Source organism: Centruroides sculpturatus, unplaced genomic scaffold (genome assembly GCF_000671375.1).
Source record: "Centruroides sculpturatus isolate CEXI.00-Female unplaced genomic scaffold, Cexi_2.0 scaffold5, whole genome shotgun sequence".
Taxonomy (NCBI): Eukaryota; Metazoa; Arthropoda; class Arachnida; order Scorpiones; family Buthidae; genus Centruroides; species Centruroides sculpturatus.
In genome coordinates, this window is record NW_019384397.1 from 1,999,747 (window position 1) to 2,014,795 (window position 15,049).

At 32.3% G+C, this 15,049-nt stretch overlaps 1 protein-coding gene across 2 annotated transcripts in view; it reads left to right on the forward strand.

Annotated features, from left to right (window-relative positions):
* Positions 1-15,049, forward strand: part of LOC111618482 (insulin-like growth factor 2 mRNA-binding protein 1) — a 111,177-nt gene that overhangs the window by 44,646 nt on the left and 51,482 nt on the right. For both annotated transcript variants that reach the window (XM_023360032.1, XM_023360033.1), the window contains exons 4-7: positions 7,872-7,935; positions 13,318-13,485; positions 14,382-14,468; positions 14,546-14,588. In XM_023360032.1, coding sequence (XP_023215800.1) covers positions 7,872-7,935; positions 13,318-13,485; positions 14,382-14,468; positions 14,546-14,588 — 362 coding nt within the window. The remainder of the gene's footprint in view (positions 1-7,871; positions 7,936-13,317; positions 13,486-14,381; positions 14,469-14,545; positions 14,589-15,049) is intronic.

Genomic DNA, 15,049 nt, shown 5'->3' on the forward strand with positions numbered 1-15,049 from the left:
AGAATATAAGTGAATATTTCATTAAAAAATATTTAATAACATTGACAAACACAATAAAATCACATACATTATAGACATAGCCATTCCAAACACTCACAATGTACAAAACACATGCACATAAAAAATTAGCAAGTACACAGAACTCGCCCACGAAATAAGGCATCTGTGGAGGATGGTAAGGGTGCTTATTGTACCTGTTGTTGTTTCCTGTACAGGTGTGATACCACACACACACTACATAAAAGCCTGGGAACATTACAATTGAATAGAAATACATACATCACACTACAAAAGGCCACTATATTGAATATATGCCACATTGTTAGGAAATTCCTGAATACAGACGTGCACACTGACACACTTATTTAATTTTAGTTTTGTTTTGGTTGCTATGCCTTGACTTTGGTCTGGCATAGTACACAGTCACTGGTGTGAACCGAGTATAACTCACTAAACACAACNATATATCTATGTAGAAATGATATTTATGACTGACTTTATTCAAAAACTAAAATACAGAACCAAAAAGTAATAGAAAAAAATGTATATACAATACTAAAATGTTTTACTTCTATTTTACTTTTAATACAAAATTTATACAAATAATGTTTGAACTAGGCATAAGAAGATTGTTAACATTTAGGAACATGTCTGTTGTTTATCTCAGCACAAAGTGCAATATCGAAATTGAGCATATTTGCCATTATGCTAAAAAAATGCATAACTCCTATTTCTTAGAATACATAGGGTCTTCAATTTGATCTAGTAAAAGGAGGATATGTGAACATACTATCATGTATGATCCAAACAATTTTCTAATTACAATTTTCATTATTTAGGTTATTAGAACAAATTTACATTTATATAAAATTTCCAAACATCTTATTGAATGTTTGGCTTATTACTAATTACAAAAAGTGTGGCTTATTTGTTTAAACTGAGTGATCTTAATTGAATTTGGGATTCTTCAAAATCAAATAAGCATTAATATTAGAGCTTAATAATGGGTCATGGAATTCCTGATTGATTTTAAAGAAGTTTCGAGATTTTTCTGAAATTAGTTGTGTAAAAGAAATATAATCATCTCTGTATTATATATTAAATATATGTTTATGAAAACATTTGGTTGTTGAATGAACAAGTGATTCGCATCGGTTACAGGTTCTGTAAATCAGATTTAATGTATTGCAAACTTCTTAAATCAGAAGATGTACAAATTGAATTCACAAGGGAACTGTCGGAGTGTCTTCTAATAAAATTTAGTTAATAACTAATTTAAAATTATACAAACTCTATTTCAAATTTGTAGCATTCGCTAAAAGTGTTGATCAGAGTTATTAGCAATCAAATGTTGCACTACTTTATAGTAGTTTAACACAGTTATGCAAACTTTTAGAAGTGAAAGGGTCGCGGAGGAAGACGGCGATATTGCATTTAGAATAAATTCTGGAATTTTCAAAAATGGTTGAAGAATTAATAAAATTTTGTATACTTTTAACATAGTTATTAACTAAATTTTATTAAAATTTATTAGAAGACACTCCGACAGTTCCCTTGTCAGTGTAAAACCATCTTTTCACACTATCCTTGTAACCATGGCTTCCATCAAATTTCTTTTACAAAATAGGCATCAGTACTCTTCTTAGCCTTTTTGTTTGGTATAATATCTACTTCCTGATCATCAACATTTTTGATGTAGTTGCTATTGCTGTGGGAACTACTGTATCTGTATTATGAAGTGGTAATTTGCTGTTTGCAGAAGTAATGTTGATGCAGTATATCTTTTTGTAGATGGCCTTTTAAGCCTGTTGTTGAACAATTACTAATCAGCAAAGTTTTTGAACATAATAAGCATTTTGCACTTCAACTATCATCCAATTCTTTAAAATAGTCCCACAAGTTTTTTATCATCATTCTCTCACATTTCTCTTACTGACTTGGCTTTGTAAGAGACATTATTCAGTATGAATTTGAATTGTACAGTTATTATTATTATGTAACTGTGAACTGACTGAACTGGCATGTTACTTGAAAAAATAAATTAAGAACTTTTGATTTATAAATATACAGTACATACTTAATAAATTTTATTTCCAAGCAGCTGAAGCAGCACTAAACTAACCAAGTTTGATCCAAATTGTTAGAGCCGTTTTTGTGGTAAATAAATCAATTTTATTTAATTTGTATCATGTAGAAGCGCCCTCTATTCTCTATATAATACTATTACCAACCAGGACTGCTTAATTCTAATTTACGGTCAGTTGTGACATCACTGGATCACATGACAGAGCAAAGATGGCGGATCGCGGTTGCTAGGAGCATATTCTGTTGTCAAGTGTAGTCATCAGGGTGGAGAGAGAAGTGGGCCATGATGATGATTTTTAAGTCAATGAAAGCCACAGTCACGGTGTTGGTGGTTTTCAATCCATCAGTGGCAACAATGATGATTATATTTGATGGGCCAACTGCGAGCGATAGCGTGTTGGCATCAATATCTTCTGGACTGCCTGTTAAACATGCAATAAGCTTAGTGGAGAGAGCGACGCAACTCCTGATCATCGTGCAATTGCCAGAAAAATGTATGATAACTTTCTTATTTTTCACCTCTGGTAAAATATCGATTGAGCTGAAATAAAAGGTTTTCTATTAGCTAGTGACGGTCATCTCCCGGAGGGACAGGTTATGTTTTCATAGACTTTTTCTGCAGCTCTCCATAGACTTAAACTGCGATTGTTCTGTCACATGATTTATTGATGTCACAACCAACCATAAATTAGAATTATGCACTAGGACTAGGAGAGCAGTTATTTATTTTATTTTGCACGAAGAACTTATTCAGTGATAGCAGAAAGTCAACTGGCAATTAGATCAACAGAGGTAAAAGGGTAAGCAGTGTGGTGTAGAGAGAGGGTGTAGCATGTGCCACACTGAATGGCAACGTCGCTTTTGCCGCCGAGTGATAGTGCATGTAGCAAAGTGGCAATGCCGACAACTTAGATTTTTGCACCATTATTTAGAAAGTTAAATTGAGTATTTGCAGATCTGCAGCTCTGGATCCAGCTGGGATTGCTGGATGAGGGATCCAGCAATTGCAATTCCTAACCTCCACATTATCTTGCTATGAATTTCCAGATTAAATTGATTGTACAAATGTGTCACACTAACCTTATATATCTTTGCAGTTAATTTTTCCATTAGATGGATTTTATTTAAATTGATTGTATATTGAAAGTTAATTTGGAGTTAAAAATTATACTAAGATTGTTGATTTGGAATACTTGTGTGATGGTTGACCAATATAAAAGTGAGTTACAAAGACTGCAACTGATGTGCTAGATAATTTACAAAAAAGGTGAAAGTCAAAATTTGACACCATTAATTTTTAATCTTCAATGTTCATAAGATATAATTATTTCAGCCAGTATATAAGAGAAATGGAATATTGAATATAAATTTGAAATTAAAAGATTAAAAAGTACTGGGTTAAAGGGTTTACTTAAAATAAAAAGTCTTACATTGCTGGAATTTTGAAAAACTTGGGAGTATAATAGTAAGATTGGTGGTAGTTGATTTTTGATTCAAAGCTGAAATGGACAAGGCAATTTGATGTGGAAAGATAAACAATTATATATATTTATTCTTTCACACTAAAAAATTTTGCTTTTCAAAAAAGTATGAAGAATGCTATTGACAGACCAAAAGTATGCTGGAAGTTTGATTTAAAAATAACTTTTGTAGCTCCCATTTTCTCCATTTCAAAAATTGCTAGAATATGATCTTACTGTGCAGGATTGACAAGATTTTGAGATGACATCTTTGATGAATTTGATGGTACATCCAAATTCCACTTTTTTTCATCTGAAAAGACTATTTGTTTCCACATCTTTGATGCATGAGAGAGATTTTCATCACAAAGAAAAATTACTTAAAAGATAAGGCTATAAATAAGAAAAAGTGATAGAAAAAACCTTTGTTGCTCTAAAATCATGAAAGAATAAATTTTCTTATAAAATAGGTGGTGGTGGTGATCGTTCTATAAATGAGCCCAAAAGACTGTTGCTGTGTTTTTTTATAGATTAAATTAAAAGTTACTATATAAAAAAAGCAAATGAAAATATCAGATTTCATGAAAAAAGTAGAGAAAAATCAACTTTTTTAGTGTTTTTTATTAATTCATTTTGAAAATGGAGATGATGATTGTTTAAAACATTTAAAAAAGTTTTTGAGGATTTCTGGAAGAAATTTGAATTGTTAGGAAATAAAAAGTATCACTTAAATCAGTGGTTTTTCACTTTTTTGTTTTTCGGTGTGTTGTAAAATGTGTAACATTTTCTAGTGTACAGAATTAAAAATATATGATATTCACAGTGCATTCCATAAGTTTTTCCTTAACTTTTTCTAGAACAGTAATATGGCAATGTATCAAACAATGTGCTTATTAAGTAATATCAATTATCTGTTCACTTACAAATTCCAAACACACTAACAATATATTGTAAGTTATAATGTTTACTGTAAATTGTTGCTAGGTTATCAAGGCCATTGGGAACTCATGGGGGCCTGGGGATAGAGCAAGCTCTCTTAACCTTTACTTTAAAAAGCAATGCATTTCATTTTTTCAGAAAGTGGATCTATCTTGTACAGAAACTTTAAATACCTTTAGTGGTGTTTGTGATGGAAGGAACTTTGTAAAGGACAAAAACTGGTCATACCACTTTGATTTGAACAAAAGAAAACATTGCTGAGTTATGAAGCACAATTATTAAAAATAGCATTGTAGGTGATAGTTAAGTCTTTGGATATTCCCAAAACTGTTCATTCATTTTGAGTGAAGATTTGAGGAAGAGAAAGATAAGTGTTTTTTCTCGCATGCCTTGATATCTGAGAAAAAGAAGCTGTTTTGTCTTGCCAGAGCATCATTATGATAGCAGATGAAAATTTCTTTGGCAAAATCATTATGAGAGATAAGACCTTTGTTTCATTTAAGATTGTAAAACCAAGACACAGAATTTTGGGTTGTTAAGATACCTTCCAGATCAGAAAAATTGAAATTTCAAAAGTTTCCATCAAAACAACTTTAAGGCTGTAGTTCACAAAGAACTAGTATCAAAAAGAAGAACAGTGAGTGTAATTTTATAAAGTATTAGCAAGGTTGAGGCCAAAGTTTTAAATGCGAAAACGTACGTCGGACATTCAGCACTGCTTACAGGAAAGCAGTGCTGAATGTCCAACATACATGTTTTTGCATTTAAAACTTCGGCCTCAACTTCACTATTATTGAATTATTATTGAATTATCTCCTAAAATGAATTCAGTGTGTTTACTCTATCATATTCTGATTCCAAGATTTTTTCCTGTTGCATGATAATGTATCTGCTTGCAAGCTGCAAACATGCATAAACTTTTGACACAAAAAAGATTCCTCACTCTATTGCTCCCCTTACTTACCAGGTTTTGTCCCCCTTCTGAATTTTATTTTCTAAGTTGAAATTGAAACTTAAAGGATATTGATTTGTTAAACATAAATCAGCAAGAAGCTGTGCAGTTGTTTTTTGTTTTTTTTTTTTCCCCCAAAATTTTCATTGTCAGATTTCACTCAAGATATGACTTGTGATTTTTCCCTCTATCCTTATCCCACAACCTTTTANGAAAATATCAGATTTCATGAAAAAAGTAGAGAAAAATCAACTTTTTTAGTGTTTTTTATTAATTCATTTTGAAAATGGAGATGATGATTGTTTAAAACATTTAAAAAAGTTTTTGAGGATTTCTGGAAGAAATTTGAATTGTTAGGAAATAAAAAGTATCACTTAAATCAGTGGTTTTTCACTTTTTTGTTTTTCGGTGTGTTGTAAAATGTGTAACATTTTCTAGTGTACAGAATTAAAAATATATGATATTCACAGTGCATTCCATAAGTTTTTCCTTAACTTTTTCTAGAACAGTAATATGGCAATGTATCAAACAATGTGCTTATTAAGTAATATCAATTATCTGTTCACTTACAAATTCCAAACACACTAACAATATATTGTAAGTTATAATGTTTACTGTAAATTGTTGCTAGGTTATCAAGGCCATTGGGAACTCATGGGGGCCTGGGGATAGAGCAAGCTCTCTTAACCTTTACTTTAAAAAGCAATGCATTTCATTTTTTCAGAAAGTGGATCTATCTTGTACAGAAACTTTAAATACCTTTAGTGGTGTTTGTGATGGAAGGAACTTTGTAAAGGACAAAAACTGGTCATACCACTTTGATTTGAACAAAAGAAAACATTGCTGAGTTATGAAGCACAATTATTAAAAATAGCATTGTAGGTGATAGTTAAGTCTTTGGATATTCCCAAAACTGTTCATTCATTTTGAGTGAAGATTTGAGGAAGAGAAAGATAAGTGTTTTTTCTCGCATGCCTTGATATCTGAGAAAAAGAAGCTGTTTTGTCTTGCCAGAGCATCATTATGATAGCAGATGAAAATTTCTTTGGCAAAATCATTATGAGAGATAAGACCTTTGTTTCATTTAAGATTGTAAAACCAAGACACAGAATTTTGGGTTGTTAAGATACCTTCCAGATCAGAAAAATTGAAATTTCAAAAGTTTCCATCAAAACAACTTTAAGGCTGTAGTTCACAAAGAACTAGTATCAAAAAGAAGAACAGTGAGTGTAATTTTATAAAGTATTAGCAAGGTTGAGGCCAAAGTTTTAAATGCGAAAACGTACGTCGGACATTCAGCACTGCTTACAGGAAAGCAGTGCTGAATGTCCAACATACATGTTTTTGCATTTAAAACTTCGGCCTCAACTTCACTATTATTGAATTATTATTGAATTATCTCCTAAAATGAATTCAGTGTGTTTACTCTATCATATTCTGATTCCAAGATTTTTTCCTGTTGCATAATAATGTATCTACTTGCAAGCTGCAAACATGCATAAACTTTTGACACAAAAAAGATTCCTCACTCTATTGCTCCCCTTACTTACCAGGTTTTGTCCCCCTTCTGAATTTTATTTTCTAAGTTGAAATTGAAACTTAAAGGATATTGATTTGTTAAACATAAATCAGCAAGAAGCTGTGCAGTTGTTTTTTGTTTTTTTTTTTTCCCCCAAAATTTTCATTGTCAGATTTCACTCAAGATATGACTTGTGATTTTTCCCTCTATCCTTATCCCACAACCTTTTAACTGATAAAATTTAATAGCATCAATGCCTCTTGCATACGAGTTACCATGCCAAATTTTGTTTCTTAATCTTAATCCCATCTTGAGATATTAAAGCATGCCCCACACACATTTTTTATTGAAGAGATCTCAAATGCCAATTTGCAAAAAATAAAGGGTCAAATTTAATATGATTAACAATATTTTCCATGTTTCTATATACTATTTTTCTCTCATTTTTATTTTTATAATTCCTGTCATAAAATTTATGGATTGTAATGTGTGTTTAAATTATGAATAATTGGTATGCAATAATAATTACCTAGGGGCCTGGTCTATGTATTGATTGATTATGAATGTAATTAATCTTTATACAAATGAGTTTTTCATATTTAAAATACTTTCATATCTGCAGCATACTTGGCTGTATATTGTCATAAATTTAGAGCAGTGATTCTTAAATGACGACACTCTAAGAAAAAAATATCTTTTAAGATTGTAAATTAGAATGATGCTGATTAATTTAAATTTTATAATTTATATCTGATTTAAAATGTTTTCTCCGAATATCATCCTTAAAATTAAGTGTGTGAAATTTTTGTATGCATTATTACTATACAAAATTGCATTGACATGCATTGAATATAAATTGTATGTTCAGATTATTTATCTTTTATAAGTATTTTAATATAAAGTATAATTGATGTAGGTGCTGTGGCAGATGATGTGTATAGTGTAGTTGTAACTTATGAAACTCAAGATCAGGCTCAACAGTGAGTATTATTTTTATTGGATATTGATATTTTCATTTTCATTATTATTATACAGTATTTAGTGGGTTATACTCGGTTTATACCGGTGGCTGTATACTATGCCGGAACAGAGTCAAGGCATAGCAACCAAAAACAAAAATTAAATAAGTGTGTCAGTGTCTGTATTCAGGAATTTCCTAATAATGTGGCATGTATTCAATATAGTGTCCTTCTGTAGTGTGATGTATGTATTTCTATTCAATTGTAATGTTCCCAGCCTTTTATGTAGTGTGTGGGGTATCACACCTGTACAGGAGCGAACAACAGGTACAATAAGCACCCTTTCCATCCTCCACAGATGCCTTTATTTTCTGGGCGAGTTCTGTGTACTTGCTAATTTTTTCAGTGAATGTGTTTTGTACATTGTGAGTGTTTGGAATGGCTATGTCTATAATGTATGTGATTTTATTGTGTTTGTCAAGGAGTGTGATGTCTGGTCTGTTGTGGTAAATTGTTTTATCTGTGATTATGGCTCTGTCGTAGTACAGTTTGTGCATGTTGTTTTCCAATACTGTCTGTGGAATGTATTTGTAGTATGGTTGGTGGATGTCTAATAATTTGTTTGTTTGCAAGTTCTTGCTGTATTATATTTGCTACTTGATTATGTCTGTGTAAGTAATCTGTCTGTGCCAAGAGCTTGCAACCAGAAGCGATGTGTTGTATAATTTCTGGCATGATGTGACATTTTCTGCATGTGTCATTTGTGAGTGTTGTATCTTTGAGTTTGTGTTTTCTATAGTTTTTAGTATTTATGATCTGATCCTGTATGGCAATCATGAATCCTTCTGTCTCCCCAAAGAGGCATTCCCGATCTAACCAGCTGTTTCATGCAGTTTTGTGAACAAAATCCTGGGCCAGGTCATAAGGATGCCTGCCATGGAGTGTCTTTTGAGCCCACTTAATAATAATAATAATAATAATAATGAACTCAAACGATACAAAACATGTACATTACGAAAACGACAAAATAAATTATTCACAAACAATGAAAAACTTTTCTACAGACAAATCAGTACCAAAACAAACACTGATACACAGCACAGTGGCACACCAACAGAAGAAGAACTCACAACTTATTGGTCTTCTCTTTGGTCCAATGCTGTTACACACAATGCTGATGCAGGCTGGATCGAGGAGGAGAACAGAAACTTGCACAACATACCAACTATGCCCTGTGCTGAAATAAACATACACGACATTCGCTACGCTGTTAACAGAACACACAACTGGAAGACACCTGGTGTAGACAACATTCACAATTTCTGGTACAAAAAGTTTACATCACTGCACCAGGAACTAGCTAAACATCTAACACACATCATCATCAATCCACAAGACATGCCAAAATTTCTTACTCAGGGCATCACCTACATGAAACCTAAAAACAACAAAACCACAGACCCCACACAATACAGACCAATTACATGTCTTCCAACACTCTACAAATTATTGACATCCTGTATCACAAACAAAATATACAAACATGTTGAAGAACACGACATTCTTACAGAACAACAAAAAGGTTGCCGTAGAAATCACAGGGGATGCAAAGAACAGTTACTCATAGATTCAGTCATTCTACGGCAAGCACACAAACAACACAGAAACATACACATGGCATATATAGACTACAGAAAAGCATTCGACAGTGTTCCACACAGTTGGCTGCTACATATTCTACACATGTACAAAATACATCCATCACTCATTGCATTCTTCGAAAACACTATGCAGCACTGGAGAACAACACTACATCTCAGGGTTAGTAACACTTCCATACAAACAAACGAAATATTCATTAGGCGAGGAATTTTTCAAGGAGATTCCTTGAGTCCTCTCTGGTTCTGCCTAGCCCTGAATCCATTATCCAACATGTTAAACAACACGCATTATGGCTACAATATCAGACATGAAAAAACAACACAGTTTACACTCTCACATCTCATGTACATGGACGACATAAAACTTTATGCATCCACACAAAAACAACTTCATCAACTCCTACAAATCACACATTCATACACTAAGGACATACAAATGGAGTTTGGCCTAGACAAATGCAAAAAACTTCACATAGAAAAAGGAATCCTGAAGAAAGAAGATTTTGCACTTGGAAATGGAGACGTTATTGAATCCATGGAAGAGGGCGAGTTCTACAAGTACTTAGGATTCCAACAGGCCAAACTAACAGAACATACACAAATAAAGCAACGATTAATTAAAGAATACCAAAGTAGGTTAAACGCTATACTTAGAACACAGTTAAATGCAAAACACACAGTTAAAGCAATAAACACATATGTCATCCCAGTACTCACATACTCTTTTGGAGTTATACATTGGACTCACACAGATCTCGAGCAACTCCAAAGGAAAACAAGAACAACACTTACTAAGCATAAACAACATCATCCTAAATCCGCCACAGAAAGATTAACCCTTCCACGTAAAGAAGGCGGACGTGGCCTGATTGACATAGTTAACCTTCACTACAAACAAATACAGTCACTGCGAGAGTTTTTCTACAAGAAACAAGAAACATCACAGTTACATAAAGCAGTAACTCTAGCAGACTCAAATAACACACCATTAAACTTACACTCACATCATACAGACATGACACAACACATAAAAAGCATAGACACCATCAAGCAATCGTGGGCTCGAAAGGCACTCCATGGCAGGCATCCTTATGACCTGGCCCAGGATTTTGTTGACAAAACTGCGTCAAACAGCTGGTTAGATCGGGGATGCCTCTTTGGGGAGACGGAAGGATTCATGATTGCCATACAGGATCAGGTCATAAATACTAAAAACTACAGAAAACACATACTCAAAGATACAACACTCACAAATGACACATGCAGAAAATGTCACATCATGCCAGAAACTATACAACACATCACTTCTGGTTGCAAGCTCTTGGCACAGACAGATTACTTACATAGACACAATCAAGTAGCAAATATAATACACCAAGAGCTTGCAAAGAAACACAAATTGGCAGACATCCACGAACCATACTACAAGTATATTCCACAGACAGTATTGGAAAACAACACGCACAAAATGTACTACGACAGAGCCATAATCACAGATAAAACAATTTACCACAACAGACCAGACATCACACTCATTGACAAACACAATAAAATCACATACATTATAGACATAGCCATTCCAAACACTCACAATGTACAAAACACATGCACTGAAAAAATTAGCAAGTACACAGAACTCGCCCACGAAATAAGGCATCTGTGGAGGATGGTAAGGGTGCTTATTGTACCTGTTGTTGTTTCCTGTACAGGTGTGATACCACACACACTACATAAAAGCCTGGGAACATTACAATTGAATAGAAATACATACATCACACTACAAAAGGCCACTATATTGAATATATGCCACATTGTTAGGAAATTCCTGAATACAGACGTGCACACTGACACACTTATTTAATTTTAGTTTTGTTTTGGTTGCTATGCCTTGACTTTGGTCTGGCATAGTACACAGTCACTGGTGTGAACCGAGTATAACTCACAAAACATAACAACAACAATAATAATAATAATTCAGAAAAAATTTTAACAGAAAATAATTAGTGTGAATCATCATTAACTCGCTGTTGGAATTTAATATTGGCATATAACCTGCACACTTTCAAATTATTTTATAAAATTACTATTGTAATTTCCTTGAATCTTAAAGAACAATTCCTTTTGCAAAATAATTGACACATTGAGATATTGCATTGCTTTATTTTGCTGTAGTAATAAATTTATAAATAAAAAAAAACGTTAGGTTTGTGATGTAAATCATAAAAATATGAGAATCATTTGATAAGTATGGTAAAAAAGCAAGTTAAGCACAGATTTTTGAAAGAAAGCAATTTTATTTTTCAACATAATCTCCATTGAGGGCTCAAGTGTGTAGTCCTCATGATCCAGCATGTTTTCCAATTTTTTGATTCATTGGAAAATAGTTTTTCTCGGGGTCTGCAAAATACATATTGACAGCCTCAATGAAATCTTTATTCAAAAATGCTTTCAACCGTTCTTAAATGGCCATCTTCAGTTGAACCAATATTAAAAGTTAATATAATATTTTGTTATATTAAACATTTTTTTGTTGGATAGTTAAGGGTGTTATTTATATTATTTACGTTTATTCCAGTATGGCATCTTTATTCAATGAAAATTTCTTTCCATCAATCCAAATTTTTAAGTTTGAAAACAGGAAGTCTGATGGGTTCAAGTCTGGAGAATAGGGTAGATGAGGAATCAATTCAAAGCATAATTCATGCAATTTTGCCATTGCAGCTGCTGATTTGTGGGATGGTGCATTGTCTTGGTGAAAGAGTGTTTGTTTTTTTGTATGCCCCAATCTTAGCTGTCTATTTCAGCTTTTTTTTTCAAATGGTCCAGTAATGTTGCATAATAGATTACTGTTTTTTTTTCCACTTTCACCACTCATGTCCACTGCTTTGACTGTTGCTTTAACTCAGGTATATAGTGGTAAATCCAGTCACAAATCAACACAAAGTCCTGCAGATTGTGGTTAAACATTGCCAAACACTGAGTTGAAATGTCCTTTTGCATGTGTTTTTGGTCCACAGTCAACAATCACAGCATCCATTGTGCACACAGCTTTTTCATTTGCAATATTTCATGCAGGATATTGTGCACTCATTCAGTTGAGATACCTACAGTCTCAGCAGTCTCTTGCACTTTTACTAGCAGTTTTCCATGACGATATTATGGACTTTTCCAATGATTTCTGTTTTGGTTACCTCAACTGGACATCTAGAGTGCACTTCATCTTTAGTGCATGTCCAACCATGTTTAATTAAACTCACTTATCCAGAACTAAACAGTCCTCAATACTGGTTCAGAGTCTCCATTAACTTCATCAAACTCCATTTTTGATCTGAACAACTGCCCACTTTTTTAAATAAAAGTGTTTTATCACTGCACAGAACTTGTTTTTTTCCATTTTTGTGGAAACTGCTACACTACTTGCTTCCAAATAATTATCTATATCTTTATTTATTTATTTATTAAAAATTTCCTTCATTTATCATCTATTTCTTTTTGTATTAATATTTTAATTGATTTTATAAATTGTTTCAAGTTCACTTGTATAATGGAAGCTCTGAGCATTATAATTCTATTATATTTCTAGTAGTAATTTTTAAAATATGATTAAAATAAAATGTGTAATAATGAAAATGCATCCTTAAAGTATCTATTAAGTGAAAAACAGTAAACTTAAGAAAACTTTATATGAAATTAGTTTGGTAATAAACTTATTTATATATCTAAATTATAATTTATATTTTAGAGCCTTTGCTCAATTAAATGGCTATGAATATGAAGGAGTATTACTGAAAGTAGACTTTTATATGGATCAAGGCCGCAGTAATAGAATGGCACGTGGGCGTGGAAATTTTCATCCTTTTCCATTTCCAGGAAATTCTGCCTCATTACGTCCTTCAGATTTTCCACTCAGGTAAGTTATCAATAGAGTTATTTTTATGTACTGTACAATAGCTTATAACTGTTGAAAATAGACATGCTGATACACACATTTTTAAAATTACATTCTTTCTGTTTTATAATAAACACTGATTAGTTACTTCTTCAGCACTCACAGAATCTCTTGATCTGACAACTATCTAATTGTATATTTTGTGTATTTTTTATTCCCAGATTTCTTTTATTCTCACTTGAAAGAGGGAAAATCTGTTGTAATTGTTAGTTTAATTTTTATATTTGCATCACATCTGATGTTTTGATCATTGAAAAACCAAAGCAGTAGTAAAAATTTGAGTTAGTTCACTGAGTATAATTAAATAGTCATATTATTTTCATGATCTATTATATAAGTGAATATTTCATTAAAAAATATTTAATAAATATAATGGAGAGGATAATAATAAAATATATAGATATTCACAATTAGAAGAAACAATGTCTTCATATTTTGTCCTTTTGTAATACTAAAGAACACAAATCTTTACAGCAGAGTTGTTCTTTTATTTGAGGCTACACACCTGCTTCAATATGCAAAACTGTTAAAGAAAAAAAAAATAGCCTTAAATAAAAAGTCAACTCTGCTATAAAGACTGTTGTTTTATTTGTGGAATTAAATGTTTTTCAGGACACTCCCTTCAGATTCTACCATTATAGATTGGAACAAGAATTCTAGAATTGACTTTTTGAATACTTTTTATTTTAAATAAAAAACAATTTTTAAAAACTGTTCTAGAATTCCTGTTCTAATGTAATTGTGGAATCTGATGATGAGGTAGTATTCCATGTTATAAACATGGAATTATCATCATGAAGGATAATTGAAATTAATTATTTTGATGAATGTTACTTACAATTATTTTTATATTTCAGAATTCTTGTTTTGAGTGACATGGTAGGAGCAATTATTGGACGTGCAGGTGGAACAATCAGACAAATAACTCAGCAGTCAAGGGCAAGGTATATTCAATTTTATTTAAATATTTTGCACAGTTATATTATTCTTTTGATTTTAAACATTATTTTTTAATAATTAGAGTTGATGTACATCGCAAAGAAAATGCCGGATCTCTTGAAAAGGTAAATGATTCTATAGCATTGAAATTTGATTACACTTATTCCTCATTTTAACAGATAAAAAGGGGGCAACATCTGTATGATGTTGCCCACTTTTTCGGCAATATCTTGTCTTCGGTAACATCGAACTTACAATCTTTCGGTAACATCGAACTTACAATCAGCAACATCTGTCTGATGTTGCCGATTGTAAGTTCTGAAACTAAGTTTGCAGTGGCTAATATCCACAATTACATTACAAAAGAAAGGCGAATTGACCCTTTTCTGCTTTTCTTTTCTTCCTCCTGAAGATATGGTAAAGAAAATTATAAAAAATAAGAACAAATAAACACAGATACACAAAAGTGGCAAAATCATGAAACAATAAGAAGCATGCATGGTTTCACTTGTGAACAAAGTGATAGTCCACCAACTAGCGGTCAGCTGCTGAAACAGCAGTTTGTGTCCAGTGTTGCCACAAGTGC